General features: G+C 39.5%; 1 protein-coding gene across 1 annotated transcript in view; it reads right to left on the bottom strand.

Moving 5' to 3' along the window:
• Positions 1-25,648, bottom strand: part of LOC128694596 (metabotropic glutamate receptor-like protein P) — a 903,975-nt gene that overhangs the window by 541,075 nt on the left and 337,252 nt on the right. The window contains exon 4 of the mRNA XM_070095631.1: positions 23,070-23,253. Within this exon, the coding sequence (XP_069951732.1) occupies positions 23,070-23,253 (184 nt within the window). The remainder of the gene's footprint in view (positions 1-23,069; positions 23,254-25,648) is intronic.

Raw genomic sequence — 25,648 nt, 5'->3', positions numbered from 1 at the left:
CCATTCACTCCTATCAAACACGCTCACGCATGCCTGCTGGAAGTCCAAGCCCCTAGCACACAAAACCTCCTTTACCCCCTCCCTCCAACCCTTCCTAGGCCGACCCCTACCCCGCCTTCCTTCCACTACAGACTGATACACTCTTGAAGTCATTCTGTTTCGCTCCATTCTCTCTACATGTCCGAACCACCTCAACAACCCTTCCTCAGCCCTCTGGACAACAGTTTTGGTAATCCCGCACCTCCTCCTAACTTCCAAACTACGAATTCTCTGCATTATATTCACACCACACATTGCCCTCAGACATGACATCTCCACTGCCTCCAGCCTTCTCCTCGCTGCAACATTCATCACCCACGCTTCACACCCATATAAGAGCGTTGGTAAAACTATACTCTCATACATTCCCCTCTTTGCCTCCAAGGACAAAGTTCTTTGTCTCCACAGACTCCTAAGTGCACCACTCACTCTTTTTCCCTCATCAATTCGATGATTCACCTCATCTTTCATAGACCCATCCGCTGACACGTCCACTCCCAAATATCTGAATACGTTCACCTCCTCCATACTCTCTCCCTCCAATCTGATATTCAATCTTTCATCACCTAATCTTTTTGTTATCCTCATAACCTTACTCTTTCCTGTATTCACCTTTAATTTTCTTCTTTTGCACACCCTACCAAATTTATCCACCAATCTCTGCAGCTTCTCTTCAGAATCTCCCAAAAGCACAGTGTCATCAGCAAAGAGCAGCTGTGACAACTCCCACTTTGTGTGTGATTCTTTATCTTTTAACTCCACGCCTCTTGCCAAGACCCTCGCATTTACTTCTCTTACAACCCCATCTATAAATATATTAAACAACCACGGTGACATCACACATCCTTGTCTAAGGCCTACTTTTACTGGGAAAAAATTTCCCTCTTTCCTACATACTCTAACTTGAGCCTCACTATCCTCGTAAAAACTCTTCACTGCTTTCAGTAACCTACCTCCTACACCATACACCTGCAACATCTGCCACATTGCCCCCCTATCCACCCTGTCATACGCCTTTTCCAAATCCATAAATGCCACAAAGACCTCTTTAGCCTTATCTAAATACTGTTCACTTATATGTTTCACTGTAAACACCTGGTCCACACACCCCCTACCTATATATATGTATATATATATGTATATATATATATGTATATATATGTATATATGTATATATATGTATATATATATATATATATGTATATATATATGTATATATATATATATATATATATATGTATATATATATATGTATATATATATATATATGTATATATATATATATATATGTATATATATATATGTATATATATATATATGTATATATATATATGTATATATATATATATGTATATATATATATGTATATATATATATATATGTATATATATATATATATATCTGTATATATATATATATATATATATATATATATATATATATATATATATATGTATACATATATATGTATATATATTTATGTACTTATATATATATATTTATATACATATATATATATATATATATATATATATATATTATATAAATATATATATATTTATATATATATATATATATATATATATATATATATATATATGTGTATACATATATATATATCAAACTGGCTGTATCCCACCGAGGCAGGGTGGCCTAAGAAGAAAAACTATTTTTTTTAATTTAGTAATTTATACAGAAGGGGTTACTAGTCCCTTGTTTCCGGCATTTTAGTCGCCTCTTACAACACACATGACTTACGAAGGAAGAATTCTGTCCCACTTCCCCATGGAGATAAGAGGAAATAAAGGACAAGAACTGTTAAGAAAACAGAAGAAAACCCAGATAGGTATATATATATATATATATATATATATATATATATATATATATATATATATATATATATATATGTCGTGCCGAATAGGCAGAACTTGCGATCTTGGCTTAAATAGCAACGCTCATCTTGCCATATAGGACAAGTGAAAATTTGTGTATGCAATAATTTCGCCAAAATCATTCTGAATCTAACGAAAAAAATATATTTCACTGTGTTTGTTTAGTATTAAATTACTGTAAACAAATCTAAAATATATTTAGTTGGGTTAGGCTAAAATAAATTTTTCTTGTTATAATAAGGTTAGGTAAGTTTTCTAAGATTCTTTTGGTGCAAAAATTCAATTTTTTTACGTTAACATTAATGAAAAAAATATGTCTTTAAAGGTATAAAAGAAAATTTCAGAAAGGACTTAATTTTAAATGAGTTCTTGCTAATTGACCAGTTTTACGTATTCGGCACGACATATATATATATATATATATATATATATGCGCGTGTACGTGGATGTGTAGTGTGACTAAGTGTAAGCAGAAGTAGCAAAATATACCTGGTATCCCGTTTGTTTATGAGACAGAAAAAAAGTCACCAGCAATCCTTCCATCATGTAAAACAATTACAGGTTTCCGTTTCACACTCACCTGGCAGGACGTAGTTACCTCCCTGAGTGGTTGGGGTCTACCAACCTGCTACTTAGGATACATGCATAAATGTATATAGTGAACTGTGCACGTATTTTTCTGATTTTATATCATAGGTGGCTGTCCTTATTCTTGAAAACACTGTCTTATTTACTTTCCAATGGCTTCGTTAGAATCGGATATCAAAATTCAGTTTTCAGAGTACCTCCTCAATCCCATTAAAATTATGTAGTCAAATCTCTTAGAACTGCTGGAATGTGTATACATTTTTATTCCTGCAGATGTTTGTATTAATATGATACCAAATATGTCTATTACTGCTTTGTAACTACATTCTACTGACTTTTCAATAACCCTGCTTCTATTTCCCATCAACACCCAACCCACAAACAAGAAAGAGCTGGTCACTCCAACAAGAAAACCTGACCATCTTTATATATCTGTATCTATTTACTAGACTTGCATCTTAATAAACGCAAAGTTTCACATTAATTTTCATAAGGGCATACATATTGTGCTTATCTACCTTATCTGGCAGCAGATGAGTTTCTGCTTCTTAGCAAAATCAGCAGACAAACATGTGTGTGCGAAATAAACCATACCATGAGTGGGGTTAGAAACCGCGATCAGAGAGTCACAAAACTCCAGACCGTCGCGTTAGCCACTGGACCAGCTTACCCCACTATTGATATGGTTTGCAATCATGTCATTGCGATTTCGTGATTCGTGTGTGTGTTTCTAAAAGAATTTTGTCACTGTCTCTAGAAATATAATTAATACTAGATCTCATTTTCACGACAGAATTGAGCTACAGCTCTTGATCCTAATACTGATGTGGAAAGAGGGGATAAAATTGTTTGAACCTCACCCTCAGCAGCTGTCATGTTGACCTCAAACTTAAGCTGTGTACAAGAACGACAACTACATCTCCTGGGGCCTCTGAGGATAGTGAGCTGCAGCTCCTTGAGGGTGTTCAGTTAGAGATCAAGGAGAGCTGAAGGGGGTTAGGGTTTTCAGAAGTGGGTAATATTTCTCTCTCTGTGTTGCACAGCTACATAAATACATCCAATTTGCAGAGAGAAACTGCGCTTGTCTGGATTAATTGCTAATAAACCACTTTAGAGCGCTCCAGGAGAACTAAAATGCTCCTTCCTTCTTTCCTTCCCTCTCCTCTCCCCATTTCCCCTCCCTTCCCTTCTATTCTTCCTTCTTTCCTTCTTTCTCTCCCTCTCTTCCTCTGCTCGCTCTCTCTCTCTCTCTCTCTCCTCTTAACTCCTCCATTTATCCCCTTCTTCCCTTCTCTGTTTTGAGGACTCTGTACATATAATGAAGGTAAGATCCTAAGAGAAAAAAACTACATTAATATATTTTATCATAATGATAGTCATGATGTTAATTTGTTAAGTATGAAACTTAAGCAGGTTGAATTATATATTCACTCATTAAGCCTCACTTAAGAGTTACCTTTTAAGAATATCATTCTCTCTGATCATTTTTATTATAACAAATGTGCCATATATTACGTAGTTGTTCTATGAGGAAAGATTTTCTTGGGATGATTTAGTCAGGGGATTTCATACGTACTAAACAAATAATTTGATAATTTCAAGGGTTTTTCTTATTCCTTTCCATACATGAAGAAGGAAAAATATGATTCTCTACAAAGTTTTAAATCAGAAGATATTATTATTATTATTATTATTATTATTAATTAATTAATTAATTAATTAATTAACCAGATAAAGGAAAGCAGAATATTATTAACAAATCTGACAGTAGCTGTTTAAAAATTACTTGGGGATAAATATAAATTTAAATTATTAAAAGTGATTCCATTTGATCATTCAGTAATATTAGAAGATAAACTTAATAAGGGTCTTCGTGAATGAAAAATTTCAGATATGGATTTGGATTCCATGTACAGTTTTCGGCTTTTGGTATTATGTACGGACATCCCAAGGAGCATCAAGAAAAAGTTCCTGTTCACCCAATTCTAAGTGCCTTTGTAACGATCATCAATAATCTAGAGATATTTCTTGCACCTGTGTTGGAGTTAATAATGAGTTTATGGTAAAAATGTTTTTTGAATTTAAGTACATTACTAAGTTTCAAAAAACCTGATTTTGCAATGGATACTTCTGATGTAGAGTCCTTATTTACAAACATCCCATTAATAGTGGAAATAGATGTTTGTGGCAGTAGATATAGATGTAGTTAATGGTTTAACTAAGAATGTTTAAAAAAATTGCTTCAGTTAACTGTCAATGACTCATTTTTGTTTTCAATAATGCATACTATATAGAAGTTGATGGTGTTGCAGTTGATGGTGTTGCAGTTGATGGTGTTGCAGTTGATGGTGTTGCAGTTGGTGTTGCAGTTGATGGTGTTGCAGTTGATGGTGTTGCAGTTGGTGTTGCAGTTGATGGTGTTGCAGTTGATGGTGTTGCAGTTGGTGTTGAAGTTGATGGTGTTGCAGTTGGTGTTGCAGTTGGTGTTGAAGTTGATGGTGTTGCAGTTGGTGTTGCAGTTGGTGTTGAAGTTGATGGTGTTGCAGTTGGTGTTGAAGTTGATGGTGCTGCAGTGGGTTCACCTTTACGTCTACGTTTAGCTTATGTTTTGTTTGTGTTATGAAAAAAAAATGACTAAGATTACCAAATAGAATCTAAGTCTATTGTATATAAAATGTGTTTATGACATTTCTGCTTAAAAAAAAAAACGCACATATATTTGTTTAAAGATTATTTGAATTCCAGACACATAAACATTGTTTTTACTGCAGAAGTTAATAAAAATTTTAATTTTTTCTTGATGTATGTATACAAAACTCTGGTACTGGTTTCAATAAAACATTTTTTTACAAAGGCCACATTTACTGGATTATGCTTGATCTTTCTATATTTTTTTCCTCCTTAGTTTAAAAACTGTGCTGTAAAAGGTTGCTTAAGAGAAGTTATTTAAGTTTGTCATGGTCAGCGTTTAACAATAAAATAATAACAATCCATTATCGTTAATTAAAACGAATTAAACGAAATTTTATGACAGTAAATTGTCACAATCTTCACCTGTAGTCACAGTTCCTACAGACATCCGTTATATTACCATCCCTTTGGATATTTAAATTATAATATCCGGAGATAATGTCTGAAATTATTGCAAATTTATTATCCACAAATTAAATTCATATTTTTTTAATTTTTTAACTACTGGGAGATATTGCGCTGATATTTACCAATACGTATCTTCTAATTGTAATGTTAGATACGTTGGAAGTTCAACTAGAAACTTCCAAATTAGGATATGTTAGCAGAGATGCGTATCATACAGGAGCCTCTGTAAAATAGCTAAACTCTCTCTTACTCAGCTATAAGCCAACAGTCAGAAACTGAAGGTCATTTGCCAAGTACCAATCGTTTGAAAATTATGTCATGGCATATATATACATATTTAAGAAGATTTGTGTGTATACATTAGGGAGCTGAAAGCTGGGCTTTTATTGCTTGCTTCGACTTTCACATTTATAGTTTTGTGCACGGGTTGTAAAACTTTTTCAAATCCCGAAACGTTAACAATAAATCATTTTTATGATTAAAACCAGTGTTTCCTACTGCCCTCGTATCTATCATGCTCTCTCTGTGTACACACACACACATTATATATATATATATATATATATATATATATATATATATATATATATATATATATATATATATATATATATATATATATTATTAGTATCACACTGGCCGATTCCCACCAAGGCAGGGTGGCCCGAAAAAGAAAAACTTTCACCATCATTCACTCCATCACTGTCTTGCCAGAAGGGTGCTTTACACTACAGTTTTTAAACTGCAACATTAACACCCCTCCTTCAGAGTGCAGGCACTGTACTTCCCATCTCCAGGACTCAAGTCCGGCCTGCCGGTTTCCCTGAACCCCTTCATAAATGTTACTTTGCTCACACTCCAACAGCACGTCAAGTATTAAAAACCATTTGTCTCCATTCACTATCAAACACGCTCACGCATGCCTGCTGGAAGTCCAAGCCCCTCGCACACAAAACCTCCTATACCCCCTCCCTCCAACCTTTCCTAGGCCGACCCCTGTTGCAACCCCTGAATGGGTTACAATGATTATGTATATATATAATGTATATTATCTTTTCATATAATTTTATATTGCTTATATTTGCGATAATAGCTGAATCGTAAATATATTGCTTTATATTCTTATTTGGCTTATGTTGTTAGGATGTTACATATTAAGTGCTCAGTTCAAGTCTTGATTGTCAAACTACTGTAATTATCGCTCCTTGCTCGTTATACTGCCGGCTTCTGAGCTGTGCTGTCCACGGGGATATCACGTGATCGAGGGGGGGGGGTGTCCTCACCTCTCGTGAAGTATTCAGTCTGCTCTAGACTCGCTTGGTGGTTGTCTCATTATTCTTGTTAGTTCTGTAGAACTCTGTTCACAGAACATTGTATAGACTTAGTGATTTTCGACGTTGTACTGAGGTTGTGTGTCACATAGACACTCTGAGCATCTCAGGTCCCGAGCTGTAGCTTATGACCTAATTTGTACTGGTTTCTGTGTATTGTCACAGTCAGGGTTTTTCCTATGCTGAACTTAGATTCAGTAGTATGGGAGTTTTGTAACTTTTGTGGAGGATCTGCTGATGGTCCCTACTTAGTGTCGTTATGTTATCTCCCAATTCCTGATTCTGTGTCGCAGTCGCATATTGCATTGCTATTGGGCTTAGCATTCTTTGTTGTTCAAGCAGACTGTTCGGGTTGCCAGTCGGTCAAGAAGTTAGTTTATTTGAGGACTTTGTCAGTCACTTGTTTAAGTCTAGTCGAGTCGTGAGACATAGCGAACTACTTAGAGCACTTACACACATGCACACTTACTTGTACATATTTGTAATATCTTATTAAATGTTAATGTACCAGACGGTACTTAAGAATTATAAATGTGATATGTGCTTTCAGCACAATAATATTGAACTCGAGAGATTGATTTTATTTTGATTGCTGTGATTAATTTAATTTGATAATATACCTCTAGACTTAATAAATTTATTAAATTTTAATTTCTCTAGTTAGTAGCCTACCAGTTTTAATCCTGAAGCACTATTGAATAATACTGAATTCTAATGGATAATTGGACAAGGATACTGACTAATTGTTACGAAAACCCAGTAACAGGCTGGATGCTAGAAGGGCAGTCCTTTCTAGTATTCACTGGAGATCTCTAAGCTTTTAGAATCGCGTTTTTTTGTAACAACCCCTACCCTATATATATATATCTCGTGCCGAATAGGCAGAACTTGCGATCTTGGCTTAAATAGCAACGCTCATCTTGCCATATAGGACAAGTGAAAATTTGTGTATTCAATAATTTTGCCAAAATAATTCTGAACCTAACGAAAAAATTATATTTCACTGTGTTTGTTTAGTATTAAATTATTGTAAACAAATCTAAAATATATTTAGTTGGGTTAGGCTAAAATAAATTGTTCTTGTTATAATAAGGTTAGGTAAGTCTTCTAAGATTCTTTTGGTGCAAAATTAAAATTTTTTACATTAACATTAATGAAAAAAATATATCTTTAAATATATAATTTTAGAAAGGTCTTAATTTTAAATGAGTTCTTGCTAATTGACCAGTTTTACATATTCGGCACGACACACACACACACACACACACACATACACATATATATATATATATATATATATATATATATATATATATATATATATATATATATATATATATATATACACATATATTCTTTTTTTCAACAAGTCGGCCGTCTCCCACCGAGGCAGGGTGACCCAAAAAGAAAGAAAATCCCCAAAAAAGAAAATACTTTCATCATTCAACACTTTCACCTCACTCACACATAATCACTGTGTTTGCAGAGGTGTTCAGAACACAACAGTTTTGAAGTATATACGTATAAAGATACACAGCATATCCCTCCAAACTGCCAGTATCCCAAACCCCTCCTTTAGAGTGCAGGCATTGTACTTCCCATTTCCAGGACTCAAGTCCGGCTATATAAAAATAACCGGTTTCCCTGAATTCCTTCACTAAATATTACCCTGCTCACACTCCAACAGATCGTCAGTCCCAAAATACAATTCGTCTCCATTCACTCCTATCGAACACGCTCATGCACGCCTGCTGGAAGTCCAAGCCCCTCTCCCACAAAACCTCCCTAATCCCTTCCTTCCAACCTTTTCGAGGACGACCCCTACCCCGCCTTCCTTCCCCTACAGATTTATACGCTCTCCATGTCATTCTGCTTTGATCCATTCTCTCTAAATGACCAAACCACCTCAACAAACCCTCTTCAGCCCTCTGACTAATACTTTTATTAACTCCACACCTACTCCTAAATTCAACACTCCGAATTTTCTGCATAATATTTACACCACACATTGCCCTTAGACAGGACATCTCCACTGCCTCCAACCGTCTCCTCGCTGCTGCATTCACAACCCAAGCTTCACACCCATACAAGAGTGTTGGTATTACTATACTTTCATACGTTCCCTTCTTTGCCTCCATAGATAACGTTTTTTGTCTTCACATATACCTCAATGCACCATACACGTTTTTTCCCTCATCAATTCTGTGATTAACCTCATCCTTCATAAATCCATCTGCCGACACATCAACTCCCAAGTATCTGAAAACATTCACTTCTTCCATACTCCTCCTCCCCAATTTGATATCCAATTTTTCTTTATCTAAATCATTTGATACTCTCATCACCTTACTCTTTTCTATGTCCACTTTCAACTTTCTACCTTCACACACACTCCCAAACTCATCCACTAACCTTTGCATTTTACTTTAGAATCTCCCATAAGCACAGTATCATCAGAAAAAAGCAACTGTGTCAATTCCCATTTTGTATTTGATTCCCTATAATTTAATCCCACCCCTCTCCCGAACACCCTAGCATTTACTTCTTTTACAACCCCATCTATAAATATATTAAACAACCATGGTGACATTACACATCCCTGTCTAAGACCTACTTTTACTGGAAAGTAGTCTCCCTCTCTTCTACACATCCTAACCTGAGCCTCACTATCCTCATAAAACTCTGTACAGCATTTAGTAACTTACCACCTATTCCATATACTTGCAACATCTGCCACATTGCTCCCCTATCCATTCTATCATATGCCTTTTCTAAATCCATAAATGCAATAAAAATTTCCCTACCTTAATCTAAATACTGTTAACATATATGCTTCAATGTAAACACCTGATCTACACATCCCCTACCCATTCTGAAACCTCCTTGCTCATCCGCAATCCTACATTCTGTCTTACCTCTACAATTATAACCCTACCGTATACTTTTCCTGGTATACTCAGTAAACTTATTCCTCTATAATTTTTACAATCTCTTTTGTCCCCCTTCCCTTTATATAAAGGGACTATACATGCTCTCTGCCAATCCCTAGGTACCTTCCCCTATTTCATACATTTATTACACAAAAATACCAACCACTCCAACACTATATCCCCCCCTGCTTTTAACATTTCTGTCATGATCCCATCAGTTCCAGCTGCTTTACCCCTCCACACTCACATATTGTTCTTCTTCACTCCTAAAACATAGTATACCTACCTGGCCAGTGCATGAAATTACCGCTTCTCTTTCTTTGTCGACATTTAAAAGTTCCTCAAAATATTCTCGCCATCTACCCAAAACCTCCATCTGCCCATCTACTAACTCCCCTACTCTGTTTTTAAGTGACAAATCCGTTCGTTATCTAGGCTTTCTTAACTTGTTTAACTCACTCCAAATATTTTTCTTATTTTCATTAAAATTTCTTGACAGTGCCTCTCCCACTCTATCGTCTGCTCTCCTTTTGCACTCTCTCACCACTCTCTTCACCTTTCGTTTACTCTCCATATATTCTACTCTTCTTATAACACTTCTGCTTTGTAAAAACCTCTCAAGCTAACTTTTTCTTTTTTATCACATCCTTTACTTCATCATTCCACCGCTCCTCTTTCCTCCTGCACCCACTCTCCCATAACCACAAACTTCTGCCCCACATTCTAATACTGCACTTTTAAAACTATTCCAACCCTCTTCAACCCCCCCCCCCCAACTCATACTTGCACCAGCCCACCTTTCTGCCAATAGTTGCTTATATCTCACCCGAACTTCCTCCTCACTTTGTTTATACACTTTCACCTCCCTCTTGCTTGTTGTTGCCATTTTCCTCTTTTCCCATCTCCTCTTACTCTAACTGTAGCTACAACTAAATAATGATCCGATATATCAGCTGCCCCTCTATAAACATGTACATCCTGGAGCCTACCCATCAACCTTTTATCCACCAATACATAATCTAACAAACTACTTTCATTACGTGCTATATCATACCTTGTATATTTATCCTCATCTTCATAAAAATGTGTTACTTATTATTAAACCTCTTTCTACACATAGCTCAAATAAAGGCCCCCCATTTTCATTTACCCCTGGCACCCCAAATTTACCTGCTACTCCCTCAACAACATTTTTGCCCACTCTAGCATTGAAATCCCCAACCACCATTACTCTCACACTTGGTTCAAAACTCCCCACGCATTCACTCAACATTTCCCAAAATCTCTCTCTCTCCTCTACACTTCTTTCTTCTCCTGGTGCATATACGCTTACTATAACCCACTTTTCACATCCAACCTTTATTTTACTCCACATAACCCTTGAATTAATACATTTATAATCTCTCTTTTCCTGCCATAACTTATCCATCAACATCATTGCTACTCCTTCTTTAGCTCTAACTCTATTCGAAACCTCTGACCTAATCCCATTTATTCCTCTCCACTGAAACTCTCCCACCCCCTTCAGCTTTGTTTCACTTAAAGCCAGGACATCCAGCTTCTTATTCATAACATCCACAATCATCTCTATCATTCGCACAACATCCACGCACTTTCTGCTCTTGCGAATTCCTTGCATTGTTAAAATCTCTATTCAGTGATGCATGCAGGGGATGAGATGAAAAGCTGTAAGCCTTCTCCCTGAAAGCTGGCTGCTTTGGATAAACGTCTAGCTTTATGCTGGGCGCCAAGGTATTGTCCAGTGTGGTGAGAATGGTATAGCACTGCGTACCTTGTTCCAAGGTTCGTAGGTTCGAGTCTCCTTCGGCCAGAGATCAGTGTTTGGAATTCCTTGCATTATATATATATATATATATATATATATATATATATATATATATATATATATATATATATATATATATATATATATATATATATATCATTTATTTATTTATAAGATATCTTCACATATTTCATAGATTATTATACTGTCTCTATATTTTTCAATAAGTGGACAATTAAGCACATAGTGTTCCAGATAGTACCCATACAACTGGCCATATGACCTGAATAGGATTAGTGGTACTTTCTACATATTAGTATAGCAAGTCCTCACTTAATATCGATAGGTTCTTTTAAACTGCAAATTTAAGAGAAACCAGTTTTGTAAACGGCGAGTCTAAGCGAAACCAATTTTGCCATAGGCTAATTGATATAAAACATCGTTTAAAGTTTTGGTTCTAATGTCACACTTTTCTCAGTTTTCTGTGGCCACAGACATCAAGGGTGCACAGTGTACTTTTAGTACACTATATTATGGACACAGAAAGGGCTAAATCAAAGAATAAATGTGTGCAAAGCTAAAATTATAAGGAGCACCTTCCACCAGCATTCAATTCAAAAACAATAACAAATATGGAGGACTCATTGAACGTTTCCGTACCGCATTGTTTATTGTTGTAGTGTGCAAAAGACGTGCACACTTCACACAGAGACCCCTGCTGCGAATCGATTTCTTCTCATCAACGTTATAACGAAACGTCTAGCGAAACTACGTTATTCGAGGACCTGCTGTATACTCTCAAAACGGAACCAGAAAAACAGACTCAACAGCTCACAACAGCCCATGGGTTATGCTAAACTTTCCAGAATTCCCCACGTATGGCGATACCCACGGGGCGAGGGAGCGTTTTACGACAGGCCAAACGTGCAGGGCAGATGGCGAGAACATGGGCCTAATGCCACCAAATCTTCACGAGGCTTAATGATCAGTCCGGTGATTTTGTATAGCACCTTGCTTAAAATTGCGTACAATTGACTCTGCTTCTCTAAAAAGCCGTCGAGTAAGAAGAACCAATAATTTGAATTATATGAGACATTTCTATAATGTTTTAAGAAAGAGTTTTGATTTTTTTTCCATGACGGAACTGTTTGCTACAGTGTCCTGAGGTGCTTTCCCTCCCAGTGGGTGAATGCAAGTACTACTTATAAAATACACACACACACACACAACTAGACGAGTACAACTAGGTGAAAGCACACACAATACAATAAAGCTCACGGAGCAGGGAAAGAGTGGACCTAGAAGCGACCAGCGAAGAGGCGGAGCCAGGAGCTGTGAATCGACCCATGCAACCAAAGTACTCACAGGAAGGTGTTTTCAGTCCTATGCTATTTAAAATATTGTTTTTATAAATGTACTACCTAACTCACCTAAACATATAACTGTAAGCTATGATGACCACATCGTGATCCATACAACAGGGCATAAGAAAATGAGTACCATTATTAAGCAAGTTCAAATATATTGGACTAGGACTCATATTTGCATCCAGAACTAAGACAAACACACGACATGCCCCACACATTTGTTTGCAGGGTAAATTAGTCAGTTACTCTAAATCTACTGCTTTTAGTTTTAGTAAATTCACACCATATTAAAACTACAAATGAAATGCAAAGATAAGCTAGATGGTCTTTGAGCTGTTGCTGGCTACACCCCCAACCGTGGTGCTAATGTTATTGGCTACAACCCCAGCAATGGTGATAATGTTGCTGTATGCAACCCCAACAATGGTGCTAATGCTGCTGGCTGCAACCCCAGCAATGGTGATAATGTTGCTGGTTGCAACCCCAGCAATGGTGATAATGTTGCTGGTTGCAACCCCAACTGTGGTGCTAATGTTGCTGGCTGCAACCACAGCAATGGTGCTGATGTTGCCAACCCCAGCAATGGTGTTAATTTTGCTGGCTGCAACCCCAACAGTGGCGCTAATGTTGCTGGCTGCAACCTCAACAATGGTGCTAATGTTGCTGGCTACTACCCCAGCCTTGGTGCTAATGATGTTCTTGCGCTAGCGTCCACAATATGGACGTGAGGTTAACAATAAACTAGCCGCCTCGATGGCAAAGAAATCTAGTCCCTCTTCATTTGGTATAAACCCTGGTAATTGATACCGAAAAATTGGTTTTAAAAAGACACTCGAGTAAACACTAGGAGATTGTTAGTGGTCAAGATCCCAGGACCGAAATGTTTTGAAATAAATATGTCCAAATATTTTCTCACGTGCTTTTTAAATTTGTCTTTGTCCATAGTACTATCTTTGCACTGCCCTCTCTCTCTCTCTCTCTCTCTCTCTCTCTCTCTCTCTCTCCCTTTCCTTTCATCCTCCCTCTCTCGTCTTCCCCTTCCACTCGTCCCTCTTTTCAACTTATTCCTCTTTTCAATCTTATTCCTTATCGTTCCCCTCTCTCCGTCCTCTCCTCCTCCCTCTCGTCCCTTCCTCCTTTCCTCTAGTTTCTCCATTCTACCCATCTGTTCCTCTCACCTTTCCCGTCTTAACCCCTTCACTTACTCCCGTCGCTCCCAACATCCGTCCGACCTCCCTATATCCCTATATCCATCCCGTCCCTCCCTACATCCATCCCGTCCCTCCCTATATCCATCCCGTCCCTCCCTACATCCATCCCGTCCCTCCCTACATCCATCCCGTCCCTCCCTACAGCCATCCCGTCCCTCTCTACATCCATCCCGTCCCTCCCTATATCCATCCCGTCCCTCCCTACATCCATCCCGTCCCCCTACATCCATCCCGTCCCTCCCTACATCCATCCCGTCCCTCCCTACATCCATCCCGTCCCTCCCTACATCCATCCCGTCCCTCCCTACATCTATCCTGTCCTTCCCACCAATTTCTTCCCTCACAAGAATAAACATTAATTTCGCTAAAAAAAGTATCCTAATGACGTAATTTTTTCGGGTTAACAGCTGTGTGAGCGTTATTTACTGTGAAGTAAAGAGCAGCGGTAGCGGGGGAGAGGGGAGAGTGGGGGAGAGTGGGGGAGAGAGGGGAGAGTGGGGGAGAGGGGAGAGTGGGGGAGAGGGGGGAGAGTGGGGGAGAGTGGGGGAGAGTGGAGAGAGGTTAGGAAGAAGGGATAAATCAAGGGTGAGGAGACAGGGAGAGGTTGTGAAAGATGAGAGAGGTTGGGAAGATAGGAGAGATGTGTGGCTGAGGTAAAGGGAAAAGCTGAGGTAGAGGGAAGGGTTGAGGTAGAGGGAAGGGTTGAGGTAGAAGGAAGGGTTGAGGTAGAAAGAAGGGTTGCGGTAGAGGGAAGGGTTTAGGAAAAGGGAAAAGCCGAGGTAGAGGGAAGAGCTGAGGTAGAGGGAAGGGTTGAGGTAGAGGGAAGGGTTGAGGTAGAGGGAAGGGCTGAGGTAGAGGGAAGGGCTGAGGTAGAGGGAAGGGCTGAGGTAGAGGGAAGAGCTGAGGTAGAGGGAAGAGCTGAGGTAGAGGGAAGAGCTGAGGTAGAGGGAAGAGCTGAGGTAGGTGTTTAGGGAGAGACTCAGCCAGAAAGAAGAGAAGAAGCTGAGGAAGAAAAATATATAGTCGTGGAAGGTCTCAAAAGTCTATAATGAACTAAGTCTCGTTTTATTGCTTTTAGAGGTAGAAGAAAAGAGGGGGAGAGAGAAGACGAGAGGGAGAGGAAGCAGACCGTTGGAAGGGAGGGGGGAGAGAAGAAGAGAGAGGAAGAGGCAAGGAAGGTGAAGGAAATGATAGAAAAGGAGAAAAGGTAACAAAGGTGAGAGAAGAAACAAATAATGTGAAGTGAGAGGAGAGAAAGATGGATAATAGAAGGAAGGGAGAGGAGACGGAAGACAGGCAAGCAAGTGGAGAGGAGGGAAAGAGAAGAGTTGGGAACGAAGAGGGAAGAGGAGAGAAAGGAAAGAAAACTGAAAGGTGAAAAAGTAGCAGAAGAGAAAAGGAGAAAGGGAATGAAAAGGGAGAGGAGCAGCAAAATTAAGAGGGTAAGAAAAGGAAATGAGAGACAGCGTTAAAAGGAGAAAGAGAGAAAAAAAGGAGACAAATGAAGTGATGAGAGGAGAGAGAAGGGTAGAAAGGAGAGAGGGGGAAGAGATAGAAGGGAAAGAAAGAATGGGAGGGGAGAGAAGTGGCGGAATGTGTTATCATTTAGGGCTGCTGACTGTAATAACAGATGGGTTACAGTTGGCCACTACAAAATCCATGGCAACGGTAGTTACCAAATTTAAAACAACCCTTGAAGGGTGGATGACCTAGCCTAGAGGATGGCGCTATGTATTGTGGACTGTCGTATGATTGACCATCGGTTCGAGGCCCCATATTTGTTCCCACTAGTTCAGAGATCTTCTGCTCATGGGAAATATAAAACGTTACAGAGGCTCAGTGCTGCAGTTTGGAGGCTCAGTGTTGCAGTTCGGAGGCTCAGTGTTGCAGTTCGGAGGCACAGTGCTGCAGTTCGGAAGCACAGTGCTGCAGTTCGGACGCTCAGTGCTGCAGTTCGGAGGCTCAGTGTTGCAGTTCGGAGGCTCAGTGTTGCAGTTCGGAGGCACAGTGCTGCAGTTCGGAGGCACAGTGCTGCAGTTCGGAAGCACAGTGCTGCAGTTCGGACGCTCAGTGCTGCAGTTCGGAGGCTCAGTGTTGCAGTTCGGAGGCTCAGTGTTGCAGTTCGGAGGCTCAGTGTTGCAGTTCGGAGGCTCAGTGTTGCAGTTCGGAGGCACAGTGCTGCAGTTCGGACGCACAGTGCTGCAGTTCGGACGCTCAGTGCTGCAGTTCGGAGGCTCAGTGTTGCAGTTCAGAGGGGCAATGTCTGTTGCATCCTGGGTACGTGTCCCAGCTGTGAAGCTACATGAGATATTTGAAATACATTTGTTGACAAACACATCAGTGTATGTATAATGTAACCCTCAAAGTTTGTGTATTTTATTCTCCATCTTAGTACCATCAATGTATCTTTAAGCTTTGTGCATAATCTTACATAATAAGATGCATCTTTTTTGTGTATTTATAAATCATGATGTTCTAGGAGAAGTGGAATATTCAAACGGCCTCAGAATTCCAAATATTTCTCCGAAAGCCTTTTTATGTACTTCTGCGAGGCTTTGAGTCCCCCAGTTTCCACTAGAGAATTACAAAACATTAGAAATAATTCAAAATTAAGAAAAAAATCTATAAAACTAACTTTGGTACAAAAGGATAACTCCTACAATTCCAATGCTGCATGTGGTTCACTTTTTATATGGGTTTGACCTACAACCACTAGTGGGTAACCGCTCATCCGTCACTATGTCTGCTGCACCTCAGTGCTACTACAAGTGGGCCCATCCATTACTGTGTCTGCCGCACCTCACTACTACCACTACTGGTCCATCCATTACTATGTCTGCCGCACCTCACTACTACTACTGGTCTGTCCATTACTGTCTGCTGCACCGCACTACTCCTAATGTCTCTGTACTGAACCTAGAATAGTCTATTGTGCAGGCGAAGCATCTCTCTAGTAACGATACATTAGTGTTGTTAATGTGTCTTATTCATCAGACTCCGGCCGGTACAAGATACTGTGAACACCAGCCGGTACAGCTTTTTTTCGACACTCGGCAGGTACAGCCTATTTTGGACACCAGCAATTGTTGCCCATTTCGAGTACAGAGAAATTTCAGTATCACACACTCTGGTTTATCAACTTATTCTCACTTTGCTACATTAATTTTTTAAAAAGATTGTGAGATTCCTGTGAAATGGCTGCGAATGATTTCGAAAATTTGTCTACCCTTTCAGGCCGGCCCGAGGTCACTCTTTCTGGCTGACTGACTGTCTATTATCTTTCTTTTTTTTAAATTTGTTTACGTTAGCTTACATTAGCTTTATTGTTTCGTTACACTAGGTTGGATTAGGTTAGATTAGATTGGGTCAGATTAGGCTGGGTTAGGATTGTTTAGAAAGAATGAAAAGCCACAATACCGTAACTGGAACAATACACAAATAACCCGCACATAGGAGAATGAAACTTATGACGACGTTTAGGTCCAGCTTGGACCATTAACTAGTCATATTAGGTTAGATTAATCTGCATCAAGTTATGTTGGATTAAGTTGGATTTTGTTAGGATAGTCAGATTAGGTTACATTAAAATAGGTGTGTGTGTGAAGATTAGGTTGCATTAGGATAGGTTAGGTTGCACTTGTGTTAGAAACATTTCCTCGTTTCGGAGAGGACTCCTCCTCGCCCTGTCTCCTAGAGACAGAATGACTTGATTCACGTTTTTTCCCCTAATGAGATAAAAAACAAAGTCATTGCTGTCATTAAGGATGATATAATGAATGTTGTTTAAGAGATGTACTGTCATTCAAGGATATATAAAAAAAAAGCGTCCATTGTAATTCGCCAGTGGAAGATGGCTCATAGAGCTGGGCCCAGAACTCTCTGGTAAGGCAGACTGTGTTGGGTTCAAATCCGAGGCGCGCAAGCATGGCCTGCTTCCACGTTATCTTCAACCAGATTAAAGCTGCATAGTAATAATGTAGAATTACCGACAAAATATTAGGTAAAAGGACACGGATGCAGCTAATATGACCTTTCATGGGAGCAACGTTTCGCTCTCCAGGATCTTTGTCAAGCCGTTACTTGCTCAAGTTCCTGGAGAACAAAACGTTGCCACAATAAAATGAGACATTATTTGCATCTGTGTCCTTTTTACCTAACATAAAACTTCATACTCCAGAGTACACAGCTTGGAGAGGACATCCAGCATGCGTTACCTAACATGTTGACACAGTTACTCCTACTTACTACTCTGCAAATACGTGTCATTTCCTGAATTGAGCTCGGTAAACACTGTATTATTGAACTCCCTTGTGACCAAACGCGTATACATGTACAAACATGTGTAAGTGAACCAAACTTGGGCTGTAACATTCGGTCAGAGATGATGAGCCAGCAAGACTCGACCTAGTATTCACTGCAGGTACATCACACATAGGAGAAATAGATAATAAGAGCCCTTTAAATGCTAGTGATCATTTGGTTCTGAGCTTCAAGTACTTAGTCGACCTAAAGATAGAAGGAAATACCGAGACGCCCGTGAATGATCTTGTCACTAATTAGAACATAATTTGTTGGGTATTTCAGAATGACGGCACTAATCCATCTGTGTCACGAGGGAAGTCTAGTTCAATACGTATGTTTCTAGAAAAAGGAGACTACATGAATCACGTGGTATCTAGGTAACTCCAGGTGTCACTCCTTCAGTCGTTAGTGCTTAGTCCAAGGCAAGGGAGAGGGATTTAATATATAAGTGGACTTGTCAAGTGAACTCAGGTACGTATATTGTAAGCTCCCTCTGTATTACACACTTATAGTGTCAACTCACAGTACAAGTAATTAGGTGTATTGGAATATCCGCCTGGTGTGTATAATACAGTTATTCATTGCACACGCAATGTATCTTTAAACAGTCTCGAGTACCATGACACACTCCGTCAACGCAGGTATCCCTGATGATGACTCCCTCATCGCAGGTATCCCTGATGATGACTCCCTCATCGCAGGTATCCCTGATGATGACTCCCTCATCGCAGGTATCCCTGATGATGACTCCCTCATCGCAGGTATCCCTGATGATGACTCCCTCATCGCAGGTATCCCTGATGATGACTCCCTCATCGCAGGTATCCCTGATGATGACTCCATCATCGCAGGTATCCCTGATGATGACTACAGCTTCAATGACAATGCTTTAATAAGTTAATATTTAAAGAAAATCTCTGGGGTTTTGTGCATGTGTAAATCTATGTTCGTTTGAAGTGGGATTTAAAAAATATTAATGCTTTACCAAAAGCCTATTTCCGGTGATAACTGATTTTGTGATAAATTACCGAAGTGTATGGGTTATACAACGCTTAGGCAATGGGGAAGATTTTATTTTTGATTCAAGGATGTATAAAGTGGATTCACTTCCCCTGGAACAAGAGCATTTCAGTATCAAGGCAGTCTTCATGAATTTCATTAATTCTATTATGCTGTTCTCGCTTTCGTTAACTAGGCGTCCGGAATAGGAGGCATTCAGGTTTGATCCAAGGAAACAGAAGTAAGAATTGATCGCTTGCATGGGGGTGAGCACCTCCCATGAGGGATACTCTTTTGTTCACTTGCATGGGGGTATGGATCTTCCATGAGGGGTATTATTCACCCTCATGGGGGTGCACACCTCCCTCATGAGGGGTACTCTTGTTCACTTGCATAGGGGTGCTCACCTCCCTCTCCCCCATGAAAGGTAATCTTGCTCTATAACGCAGTTCTTGCCTTCTTAAACGAGACGTCCGGCTAACACGACAAGCAAGTTTTCAAAGCTTTGAAATTGGTCCGAATGAATTTGGGAGGCATGAAATTAGTTTACTCCTCGAGCTTTGAAGTTTTATTAAGTTGGCATCGCTCTACTGAACCTTTTGTCGAGTAAGAAGAGCAGCACAAATCCATGTCTGGGTTGTCATAATTTTCTTGCCCCTCTGGGCAGCTTCGCGAGGGTACCTGATGCTGAACGCTCCGTGTTTTCAGTGGTACAAACCTTGGTAATTAATACTGACACTTGGGTTAAAAGGCATTTGTCCGAATAATTATTATCGACTTGTGTCATTTTTAAACCACTATGATTCCAAGTGGGCTCCATAGGTCTGTGTTGATATGGCTTCTCATTCCCTCTTCACGAACAATGTGCGTGCAGATTTGGATGTTTCTAGGTTGGACTCGGCTACCTCGTTGTGAGAAGTTTTTATTTAATTTGCTTAACCCAGTGTAAGTCTACCTATCCTTATCTAATCTACCCCATTCAACCTAACAAACCTATCCTAACCTGTGTGTTTTTTGCTTGGTGAATACATTACCAAATTGCCGCTCTATCTCTTATCCACCATACGCTTAAAAATTCTCAAATCCTTTAAACATTTATATAAAATTCCACTTGAAAATTAACACAAGAGTCAAGAAGCCTAAAACCTTTTTTAAAACACACACTGAACATATCAATGGTCTTACAACTTCCTAAAATACTGTGACCCGCATTAAAAATATTGACGCACGTACAACTCTTCAAACTTCAAAAACCATTCATTAAACTCCCCCAGCTAGGAGAGGAACCTCACGGTGAGGCTTCGGTCCGTCCTGGACGAAGCGTCCAGCCGCGGTACTGTGACCTTTTTATTCTTCTCAGAACCACTGACAGTTACCTTAATATTCCCCTTATGAACATACATAGGCCTTCAGCACCGTCACACGGGGATTCGAATAACGTAGTGCAGACAAGACCGAAGAAAAAAAACACAAGTTGCAAAACAAGTTTTGATTTTGATAAATTTTCCGCTCTGTTTAGAGTTTTATTATGAACTGACAGTTCTACACAGAGCGAATAATTATGACAATGAAAGCTTGTTTTGCAACATGTGTCTGTTCTTCGACACGTTCAGAATCACAGCACCACTGAAAACTATCAAAACCTCCCTAGCACTAACTTTATTATATTACAATCAAAGAGTGAGCAAATACCGTATGGTATATATAGGGCTTAGGGATTGGGAAATAATAAGGTCTGATACTAAGTGCTTGAGTAAGGTGGATCTTATGTTAACAACACCGGTTTGGACCAGGTGTTGAATAAATTTTGAAAAAAATCTGATGGGTCATTTGTCGGATCTGATATATGTGTCACTCTCTTCTATTAGGACAACTACATTTTCATCAGCGGAAGGCCTCGGTCAGATGACCAAAAGCTCCACCTGTGGGTCATCATATGACTAAGACCCGAGTCAGGAAACACTTGTCCTCTTTCCTGACAACTGTACCTTACCTAACCTACATTTTCATCAGTTTTTTTTCACTTGAACTCGACTCCAAATAAATGCACGCAAACGAAGAAAATTATAACAAGTACTGGATCCTTTGCACATACCTCAGTTACGTGCATTTTTACATATACATTTAGTAGGGTAGTGGAAAACATTAGTAAACAGTCTACTGACGCATTTTAAACACATATATAAATCGACTGAATACGTGAAAAGCACACGTATATTTACCTACGCTTTGACGAGAATTTTTTTTTGTCACGAACCCAGTCACACAGAAACTTATGATATACATTCAAGCCTTTATAGTCGTTATTGTATAACATTCATATACAAGCTGAAGAGTTTGTATATGAATGAAATATGAATGAAAATTACATACATATGCAACGTCTGAGTATCTTTATTGTAGACGTTTCGCCAACCAGTGGCTTTATCAATACATATTCAAGGACATAGCTAGAAGACGGTAGAACTATATACAAAAGATAAGGTAACCAGCTCCTCGGCCTTGGAGTTGGTGAAGAGCACCGTAGTCGTGAAGTCTTCACGACTACGGATAACTGGTACCGTCACATGCAGAAATGCCTAGTCACTACTTATCTCTAGATCGGAATATTTCTATACCCTGCCTTTCCCTCTAAAGGCAGGGAAAAATTTAGATGTGGAAAATGCACAGGGAAATTCAGTCAGATACATTTTATTACTGGTAACACTCCAAGTCCCTTCACATGGTCGCTCTGGAACTTAAATGAAATACATCTTAATATCCACGATGAAAATTCCGGAGCGATGTGTCCCAAATCTGTTACACCGAAATTACTGCATTCGAGAAAAAGAGGCTTAGGAAATTGTAAAAATAAATAGCAAAAGTACGATGAGTACAAAAACAGATAACTCTATAAATAACGAGGCCAAGACTTTTCAACGCCATTCCCTCATACATAATGGGAATTATTAATAGACTGACAAGTTCCTCTGGCCTAGTTCCTTCCCGGCCAGACTATGGTGCTTATGTGAAACTGCATGCTGCAACGGGTTTGTTGATCAGGCCATTAACCAGAAGGCCTAGTCTAGGACTATGCCCAGAAGGTGACTCCCGGAATCGACTACAGGTCACCTGCATGTAGACAAAGGGTAGCAACACACTGAGTGTGTTCACACAATATAGCTATCATATGAAATATGATAGTACATTGTGAGTGTTCCCATCTTTAATTACAATATAGAATCGGCTAGCAGCACACTATGGGTGTTTCAGCTATGAAACTATCATACAGAAAAGACTAAGAAAAGATACACATTGCACAACAAGAATTTATTAGGACAAGGTTTCTACTTGTATAGAGCTGATCAAGTTACGATATTCTACAAAGAATAAAATGTTTTCCCAACAATATCAGGGTTTTTCTTCACTATTATCAGTAGAGCAACATTGAAATCAAATTTAAATATTCTAGCCTCAACCTACGACTGTACCCACAGTTGTCTGATAATACAAAAAAAAAGTTTGTTACACAGGACAACTCACTTGAAGTAGTACGACCCGTTGGCGTAGCCGAAGAAAGGTACTGTGTAAGTCATCATCCATATGTTGCCACCGCCGCAATCGAAGTATGGCTTGCTCCAGCGACCATCCTCGTAGGTGACAGACAAGATCTCCTCCTCCACTCTCTCGGTGTGGGCCGTGTTGTTCCACGTGTATGTGTGGTATCCTGCAATAGGGAGGGAGACGGGATAACTGGATTAGTTAATGGCAGGAACAGACAAGCGAGGAAGGAAAGATAAAGAGAATATTTATACATGGTTATATTATGGTAAGAGTTGAACCCATAGGTGGTTACTCTCGTTCTCTGTCTCTTTATAGTCAGAGAACGAGAGTACAGATATATAGAAGAGGTAAATAGAAAACTGCATAGTCTATACAGAATCTATCTGGCGTGATCTGTATGCAGTCTATATATCTATATTACTATTATACACACAATTTCACATATGTGAAAATGAATGACAGGAAACAAAATTTGATATAGACAAAAAAAAAAATATCAATACACCATGTGTCACAGCCTCTTTAGCTAGCATAAGATACTAGTTAACTATCACCAGGTCGTACCTTTTCGTGGTTATGGTTAATTATTACCAGGCCGTTCTTCTTCGTGATGGTTAACCATCAACACTTCGCACCTCTTCGTGGTGATGGATAATTTATGTGTGATACAAACTGAAGACTCCGTGTGATACAATGTCTGTGAAATTTTGGTTTACATTATTAGTTTCGCTGTATGTCCGTCTATCTGTCAAGAGAAAAAGACAGAGAGAGAGAAGAAAAGCTAGGATGAGAGGGAAGATTGGAAAAAAAATAGAAAGAACAGGGACCACTTTAGGTTAACCAGCCTACTGAGGGCCTTGTTTTTCCAGGATAAGCGAGGCAGCAGAGGATAGAGTGCTGCTTAATTGGAGAGGTAAAGGCAACACAAGGAAGGAAGAGGTGGAAGATAGTGGGGCAGAATATGTGATGATCAGTGGAGAAGGGAAGGGACGAACAAGGAAAAGATAAGATACTGCAAGAAGAAAGGAGGCCACAGGGTCGGGAGATTTTGAAAGAAAGAGGCCACAGAGTAGGGAAATACTGGAAGAAAGAGTCCACAGGGTGGGAAGATACTGGAAGAAAGAGGCCACAGGGTGGGAAGATACTGGAAGAGGCCACAGGGTGGGGAGATACTGAAAGCAAGACTCCACAGGGTGGGGAGATACTGGAAGAAAGAGGCCACACGGTTGGGAGATACTGGAAGAGGCCACAGGGTAGGGAGATACTGGAAGAGGCAAGGAGGCCATAAGGAAAAAGTAGTGATGGAGAGGGAGGAATGTGGAAGAGAGAAGTATAACACATCTTCTTGATCCCGCTGACAGGTTGCTGAAGAACTAATGCTCTGAGGAAGAAAGCTCCTCCGGATTCTGCAGAAACAGCAAAAGTATCAGAAAGAAGAGGAAGAGCAAGAGGAGAAGGGAAAAGAGAGTCAGTAGCACTAGCAAGGGAAGAAGCAGCAGCAGCAATCGGAGTCTCTCAATGGGATGGGGAGAGAGAGAGAGAGAGAGAGAGAGAGAGAGAGAGAGAGAGAGAGAGAGAGAGAGAGAGAGAGAATAGAGATAATAGCGCTCGTGTTACCCTTCGGCTATGGGGTGAAGAAGTGAATGTTAAGGGGTAACTGTAGAAGAAAATATGTTCTTCCAAATTCACATTTAGCTGCCAATAAACCTTTTTATCCACCAAAAAATTACTAAAAATGTTTGTAACCTATATACAATTTTTTTATTTACAAAAATATGACAAGATGCTTCAAAAGATTTTTCGATATTGGTAAATCTGGAAAAATTATGATGATTCAGCTTGCTTTTTTTTTCCTCTCTCCTGAGCTTAATGAAGCCTAGATCTCCTGCTGACCTATGCTTTTTCTGCTCCTGCTGTTGCTTCTGCTGTTCCTGTTGCCTCTATTCCTGCTTCTGCTGCTGCTTTTCGTGATGCTGTTTCTGCTGATTTTGATGAGGTTCTTGCTAGAGTTTTTGCTCCTCCTGTTGCTAATATTGTTGCTCCTGCTGTTGCTAATGTTGTTGCTCCTGATGTTGCTGCTGTTGCTAATGTTGTTGCTCCTGCTGTTGCTAATGTTGTTGCTCCTGCTGTTGCTAATGTTGTTGCTCCTGATGTTGCTGCTGTTGCTAATGATGTTGCTCCTGCTGTTGCTCCTGCTGTTGCTAATGTTGTTGCTCCTGCTGTTGCTCCTGCTGTTGCTAATGTTGTTGCTCCTGCTGTTGCTCCTGCTGTTGCTAATGTTGTTGCTAATGTTGTTTCAGCTGTTGCTAATGTTGTTGCTGCTGTTACTAATGTTGTTGCTGCTGCTGTTGCTAATGTTGTTGCTGTTGTTGTTGCTAATGTTGTTGCTGTTGTTGTTGCTAATGTTGTTGCTGCTGCTGTTGCTAATGTTGTGGTTCATGTTGTTGCTAATGTTGTTGCTGCTGCTGTTGCTAATGTTGTTGCTGCTGCTGTTGCTAATGTTGTGGTTCATGCTGTTGCTAATGTTGTTGCTGCTGCTGTTGCTAATGTTGTTGCTG

This window comes from Cherax quadricarinatus, chromosome 51 (assembly GCF_038502225.1).
Source record: "Cherax quadricarinatus isolate ZL_2023a chromosome 51, ASM3850222v1, whole genome shotgun sequence".
Classification (NCBI taxonomy): Eukaryota; Metazoa; Arthropoda; class Malacostraca; order Decapoda; family Parastacidae; genus Cherax; species Cherax quadricarinatus.
Note: the sequence above shows the minus strand (reverse complement) of the source record. Positions and strands in the feature narration are given on the sequence as shown.